The following is a 6,578-nucleotide window of genomic DNA, read 5'->3' as shown; positions in this document are numbered from 1 at the left end:
TGCTAGATGTATTATTGAGTTAAATTCATCCAATAAAAGTTAGAGAAGACAAAAAAAGGAAAAAAAGAATACAATTTTGTTGTAGTTTTTCTTTCATTGGGTAGTTTGAACGATATTCTTCCTTCTGCAACCTGCATCAGGGCTTCTCTATATACAATTTGGTTGCATTTTGGGGTACTTGATAGTTAATGCTTCAAAAATTTGTTGTTGTAGCAGGGTATTCTAGATTATCATATACGTGGTCTTCATTCCTGTGACTGAGGTTTTACTATTTACGTGTGACATAGTCTTAGTGGATTCTTGGACAGATGGGTTCTAGAAAAATCCGATCAGCATATGAGGGACGTTCCATCCAGGCTCCAGGTGCAATACGACATGGTTCACTTGCTGGCTCAGGTCCTCCTTCTCGTGGAGCTTTGGAACCACTTCCTCGACCTGAGCTTTTAGAGAACAAGATTGCTTCTCAGGCAGCAGAACTTGAGCAACTTGCTGGAGACAATCAGATATTGACAGCTCGCCATGTCGCCTTGAAGGAGGACCTTGTGGCTGCACGGCATGAAGCGCAGAAACTCAAGGAACACATCAGAAGTGTACAGAATGAGAGTGATATTCAGATCAGGGTTCTAAAGGAAAAGATTGCAAAAATGGAAACAGATATTAGGGTTGGTGAGAATGTTAAAATGGAGTTGCAACAGGCACTCACTGAGGCACAAAGTTTAGTCAAAGCCAGACAAGAGTTAATCATCCAAATTCAACAATCCTCTCAGGAGTTGGAGAAAACTCGGGATGATGTTAAGTGTCTTCCAAAGTTACAGGCTGAACTTGAAGGTTTGAGGAAAGAGTACCAGAGATTACGGTGAGTCAAACAAGTTATTTTGTCGCTTGGTGTCTTAAATCCTTCATAAGTTTTCATGACTTAATTTTTTGTTGTTGCAATATTTACTGCTATTGTGGTCAAATGTGTCATCATTAATCTAATGGTGTTCATTATAAAATAATACCACATGACTAAGCTCTGCATTTGATTATTCAAATTCGTGATGGAACCCATTTCTTGTGAATATGATTTATTTTCTCTATTGTTCATTTGAATGTTCCTTAGAAGTTGGCTCTGATTATATTTTGATCTCTTTTACACGCAGCGTTACATTTCAATATGAAAAAAGGTCAAACATAGAGCAGGTGGAGCAAATGCAAGCTATGGAGAAGAACCTAATCGGGATGGCAAAAGAAGTTAAAAGGTTACAAGCTGAAGTCTCGAGTGCTGAGAAGACTGTGCCTGGTAACTTTCCTTTCCTGCATAGATGCTACATGGCACTTTGGTTTTATTTTTTCTCTTTTCTAACACTTGCACTGATGTTGTGTTGTGTAGCATCAATAGGAGTGGCACCATATGCAGGTGGTTACATGAATCCTGATCCTTCATATGTACAACCCTTTCAAGGTAGCACCACCTATTTTGATGGCTACGGTCTGCCTGCAATGCAGATGGGTCCTGGCGTAGTGGAGGGCATGATCCCATATGGTAGTAATACCAATGTTCCGGCTGCTATTGCTGCAACTGGAGGTCAAGCTGCCCCTAGCTCGGCATGGGGAGCAACCTATGATCCATCTTTTTCTCAGAGGTAAACATGGAGAAGTTGCCTTCAAAGCTGTTGCGTAATACGTTTGATGTCCATATTCAATCTTGCGTTGACCCAGTATCGGAGGCAGGGAATCAATTAGGTTAGATTGTTAGCTTTATGCTCTTAAATTGTTGTCAGCAGTTGATAAAGCACTGCAGATCCGATATGGTCATTCCATTTTACCCTCAAATTAGGGTCTTGTAACCATTGCACTATAAAATGTGTAAGCTCTACCCTTGTGTAAGAAGTAAGCAGAAGAGGACATGCATAGTATTATTATCATTATTATTAATTTGAGTGCCTTGTTAATGAGTTATTCTCCAACTTTTGCTCCTTTGTATATTGCAAAGTTGATCTTGCTAGGATATCTTACCATCTCTTCTTGACCATTTGTTGGTCAAGTGTTTTTTTATTTAATTACCGGTATTTGATATATTGATCAACTATTTCAGATCAAGTTTCGAAAAAGTCTATTATAAGTGCGACTCTCCCAACCCAATTTACTCAATTCGCAAACGTCAGTATTATTATCCGTTTTAACGGTCTAATAAAAGATTAATCTTGTCGAGATGGATGACAAAGTTTTTGAGAAGTAAATTCTTGTAACAATTTTTATAAGTTGGTTAAGCAAAATGGGGCAGCTTTGTACAAGAAATGATGGCTACAACATAACATTATTAGGAGTGTAGGCAGCTAGAAATCAAGACAAATTTAAACCAAATGAAATCCTAAACATGAAAGAGAGAGAAAAAGGTACTAGAAAATGGAAAATGTATGAGCCCTTCAGCTTTGCTCTAAGATATATGGATCTCCCACATTGTTACCAGAAATAGAGACAAATGGGAACTGATAAGTAGCAAAGACATGCAAACAAGAAACACTCCGAGTTTCAACCATTTGCTCTGCAAAGCTTTCATGTAACCTTGTCGACAGGCTAAGCAATCGTAACATAAGCCGTCAATTGAGTTCTTCCATACATCACAATCAGGATCGGTTTCGGTTTTATCTTTCTTTGCCCAAGAGGTTGCATTCACTTGCTGCAACTCGCACTCTGCAGGTGGTCTGCAACATCCGGACTAAAATGGCACAAAGCAAAGAGATGTCAACTAACTTGATTAGTATCGAGAGTCGTTATTATGGTACGTAGAATGATGATGGATACCTCTACTGATGATAATTTCTTCATTCTGAAATCATACGATTTGAGCTCCGTTGACGAAAACGCTAAATCATGGCAAATGCCGGTGTTGTAAATTACCCTTTGATGTTGCTCCAAAGTTTGTCGTCATGAGTTTTCATCTCAAACCACAACGGTGTAGCCGGAATCCTCCTGTTTTCCATGCTGTCAGCCCCGAGGAACGCGAGGTCGATGGTGAACATCGCCGTCAAGGGCACCATAACCAACACGATCCCCACCATCTTTAACCGATTTTTCAAGCAGAGAGCGGCATTGCAGACGAAGAACACACAGATCAAGCCGATGCTGATCCCGATCTGCAACTTAGGCAACTTGAACAACGATTCGCAATCGTAGCTCTTCATGTACAGCAGCCAGATGACGGACGAAAGGACAGGAAGCGAGAAAACAAACGAAACGACCGATAACAAACCCGATATGCGTTTCACTTGAAAGAATTTCCCCGGAATAATGTTTTTATTCGGGCATTCAGTCGGTTTGGGTTCGTTCTTGAGAACCACCACAGCATCAGCAGGGCTTTCTTCAACTATTGGCACTTCTACTACTTCTTGTGTACTAGCTTCAGCTTTATCATCTGCCATACTATCAATGAAGAACAAGATCCTTGCAATAAGTCCCCCCCCCCCCCAACCCGGAATATTGCATGTAAAAAAACCTATATATTAGCATCAAGACAGGCCAAATGGTATGGTTTTGTAATACAGTAACATTTTGTAGGGGATATATACTCTCATGTTTTTACCAAGTCTTTATCTTAAAGCCACTTATCGCACGGATATAGTTGCAGACATATTAGGGAAAAGTTAAAGAATCTGTTTACCTTGAAAATTTACCATTTATTTATACATATTACGTGTAACAATGTGTGTACTTTGATGTTCAAGATCTCTAACAACAATTCACCTGGTAAAACATACATATGTTTCCAAACCGAAAAATTCGATTAAAATAAATTTGATTCCGAATTTAAAAAAATTGATTTGACTCGAAATTGAAACGTTTTTAACATGAAAAATATCCGAATCCTAACACAATTAATACTAAGAAACATCATGCATCCACTGATAGTGTTTCTGGCCATCTTAATAGCGATGAACACTAGCTTTTTAATGAGTTTTAAACTCTCAATAATTTCTAAGAAAAATATTAAGATTTGAACTCATACGAGGTAAGATATTATAAATATTCTTAATCATTCGACTAATTAATAGATCTCGACGATCCACTAGTGATAATGGGTCGGCAACTTTTAGACAGTTATGGTACACCCATGGAATTTGGCAGCTTTCTTAGCCACAAGGTTGCTTCGAACAAAATCTTGGAGAAAGCCCCCATCATGATTTCCACTTCAAATTGTTTAAACAAATAAATTCCTTCTTTAATCATGTGCGCTGCTTAAACCCCATCCTTATTCACACTAGCATTGCAATGCTCAACAGCTATAAATAGCTTTAACTTGGTCTCTATAAAGTCCCATAATCATCCCTACTCATTCTTGAACCTCATATTCCTTTAAATCCCAAGGCTTCTTCACTTTGTTTCTTCTTCATTGAAGATGTCTTCTTTCAGGCATAGAGCCCTTATGATTGCTCTACTCGTTGTCGTGTCAGCAGTTGTGTCTGAAGGTCGTGTTGCGAGAAAAGATCTTGGACTGGACCTTGGAGGTAATAGGATTATACAGTAATAATCTCTGTTGTGTATAAATATGTTGGTTACCATCGATGAAAATAATTTTTCCATATATAACCTTCTTAATGCTTCTTCCATAGGAGGCCTAGGACTTGGAGTTGGAGCTGGGATAGGCGTTGGTTTGGGAGGTGGTAGCGGTTCGGGATCAGGAGCCGGAGCCGGGGCTGGTTCGGGGGGTTCAAGTTCAAGCTCTTCGTCAAGCTCATCCTCTTCATCCAGTTCTTCCGGTGGGTACGGTGGTGCCGGCTCTCGAGCTGGTTCATCTGCCGGTTCCTATGCCGGGTCTGGTGCAGGTTCCGAAGCTGGTTCATCTGCTGGCTCGGAGGCTGGGTCAGGACGAGGCCGCGGCCGCGGCAACTAATTAAGCATTCCTCCTTAAAAATGAAACATATTATTACCTTGTGTGCTTGAATAAATGTGGCGATGAGTAATTTTAATATTTTGAATTTATATATTAACTTATTTTTAAATATATATATATATATAATAAAATTTGTCTATTATAAATAACGATTTTTTGTGGGAGATTAAAACTATCAACAAAAGGTAGATTTAATCAATAAAAATAACATATAATTCATACTAATTAATAGCATCAGTGTCAATGGTCCACAAATTATGCATCATTATATATATATATATATATATATATGAATCTAAACAATATTATTTATATCAACATGTTAGTTTAAATGGTAAACAACTTGATATCACTTAAGTAAGGTCTTATGTTCGAGTCCTTGTGTATGTAGAAAATCTCCGTTGAGAAATTCACCCACTAAAACTAAATATGTGACCCAAGTCTGTCCAAATTAATTAGAAGGAAACTTTGGAACTAGAAGGGAAAAAAACAATATTATTTATCATATATGATAGTTGTTGTTATGTATGGCTCATAAAAAGTCTCGTTGTGGGGTTACGAATTATGTGGGTTGGGGGTGTGGGGGCGCAGCCCCCACGGTACGGTACAGGGTTGATTTTGTAATTATGTACCAGGGTTTTCTATTATAAATAGAGATGTAACCTAGACCTAAAATATCATTGAATAAAACTTCTAGCGCCGCCTAGGCACCGAGGACGTAAGCACATTGCCGAACCTCGTAAAATTCTCGTGTTCTTTCGTTTTCTTTACCCGTTTTCGTCAACAATTGGTATCAGATGTCAGGAGCAAAATTCGAAGTCGCGAAATTCGATGGTCAGGGTAACTTCGGATTATGGCAAACGAGGGTGAAGGATCTATTGGCGCAGCAAGGGATCTTGAAGGCTTTGCGACCTACAAAGCCGGCGTCGATGGATGAGGAAGATTGGGAAGAATTGCAGCAGCGAGCGGCAGGAACCATACGATTATGCTTGGCGGACGAGGTCATGTATCACGTCATGCATCTATCGTCTCCAGACGAAATTTGGAGGAAGTTGGAAAGTCAGTTTATGTCCAAATCCTTAACGACAAAACTGTATCTGAAGCAGCGGTTGTATGGGCTGAAGATGCAGGACGATCACGATTTGGCGCAACACGTGAATGTCTTCAATCAAATCGTTTCTGATCTGGCTCGGCTTGATGTGAAAATTGAGGATGAAGACAGAGCGATGATTCTGTTGTGTTCGTTGCCTTCCTCTTACGAACACATGGTGACTACTCTTACATATGGGAAAGAGACTATCAACGTTGAGGAGATTACTGCAGCCTTGTTGGCTCACAACCAGCGGAAGCAGAATGCAGGGGAAAGCTCTCAAGCCGATAGCTTATATGTCAAGGGTAATCGAGATCGTGGACGGAAGCCAGAGAAGGCAGGGTCCGGGAAGCGGAATTCCAGATCCAAATCCAGGGATAAGAAGACGATTCACTGTTACAAGTGCAAGGAGGCGGGACATATGAAGCGAGACTGTCCGAAGTTGAAAAAGCAGACCGATGAGAAGCGTGATGGCTCATCCAAGTCTGTGAACGTGGTCGAGGATGATACTTCTGATTGCAGTGAGGGTGATATGCTTTCTATTTCAACGACACAATTGACGGATGCTTGGATTCTTGATTCTGGATGTTCTTATCACATCACGCCAAATAGGGA

The 6,578-nt window shown here is 39.9% G+C and overlaps 2 protein-coding genes and 1 pseudogene across 3 annotated transcripts; 2 read left to right on the top strand and 1 right to left on the bottom strand.

The window, feature by feature from the left end:
- The first annotated feature begins 246 nt into the window (after window positions 1-246).
- Window positions 247-1,842, top strand: LOC120145466 (protein FLX-like 4). Of its 2 annotated transcripts, none has more exons than XM_039159292.1 (3): window positions 247-856; window positions 1,143-1,282; window positions 1,373-1,842. In XM_039159292.1, the coding sequence occupies exons 1-3, from the start codon at window positions 309-311 to the stop codon at window positions 1,627-1,629; spliced, it is 945 nt and encodes a 314-aa protein (XP_039015223.1). In that variant the 5' UTR covers window positions 247-308; the 3' UTR covers window positions 1,630-1,842. The 2 variants fall into 2 exon arrangements, with proteins under 2 accessions (XP_039015223.1, XP_039015224.1); XM_039159293.1 differs by having other exon boundaries at window positions 1,385-1,829.
- A 415-nt stretch (window positions 1,843-2,257) lies between these two features.
- Window positions 2,258-3,415, bottom strand: LOC120145467 (annotated as a pseudogene).
- Window positions 3,416-4,312: 897 nt separating this feature from the next.
- On the top strand, window positions 4,313-4,951 carry LOC120145469 (glycine-rich cell wall structural protein 2-like). Its single transcript, XM_039159295.1, has 2 exons — window positions 4,313-4,487; window positions 4,593-4,951. Exons 1-2 carry the CDS (start codon window positions 4,379-4,381, stop codon window positions 4,871-4,873), a joined length of 390 nt encoding a protein of 129 aa, XP_039015226.1. The 5' UTR covers window positions 4,313-4,378; the 3' UTR covers window positions 4,874-4,951.
- Window positions 4,952-6,578: the final 1,627 nt, after the last annotated feature.

Source organism: Hibiscus syriacus, unplaced genomic scaffold (assembly GCF_006381635.1).
Source record: "Hibiscus syriacus cultivar Baekdansim isolate YM2019G1 unplaced genomic scaffold, ASM638163v2 tig00110893_pilon, whole genome shotgun sequence".
Lineage (NCBI taxonomy): Eukaryota > Viridiplantae > Streptophyta > Magnoliopsida > Malvales > Malvaceae > Hibiscus > Hibiscus syriacus.
This window is presented reverse-complemented; position numbering and strand designations above follow the sequence as displayed.

Excerpts from the sequence above, each read along its gene's own strand:
- LOC120145469 (XM_039159295.1), top strand. The coding sequence starts at position 4,379 with ATGTCTTCTTTCAGGCATAGAGCCCTTATGATTGCTCTACTCGTTGTC. Across the intron at positions 4,488-4,592 it reads TCTTGGACTGGACCTTGGAG|GAGGCCTAGGACTTGGAGTT; the intron begins GTAATAGGATTA and ends CTTCTTCCATAG.
- LOC120145466 (XM_039159292.1), top strand. The coding sequence starts at position 309 with ATGGGTTCTAGAAAAATCCGATCAGCATATGAGGGACGTTCCATCCAG. Across the intron at positions 857-1,142 it reads AAAGAGTACCAGAGATTACG|CGTTACATTTCAATATGAAA; the intron begins GTGAGTCAAACA and ends TTTTACACGCAG. Across the intron at positions 1,283-1,372 it reads TGCTGAGAAGACTGTGCCTG|CATCAATAGGAGTGGCACCA; the intron begins GTAACTTTCCTT and ends TGTGTTGTGTAG.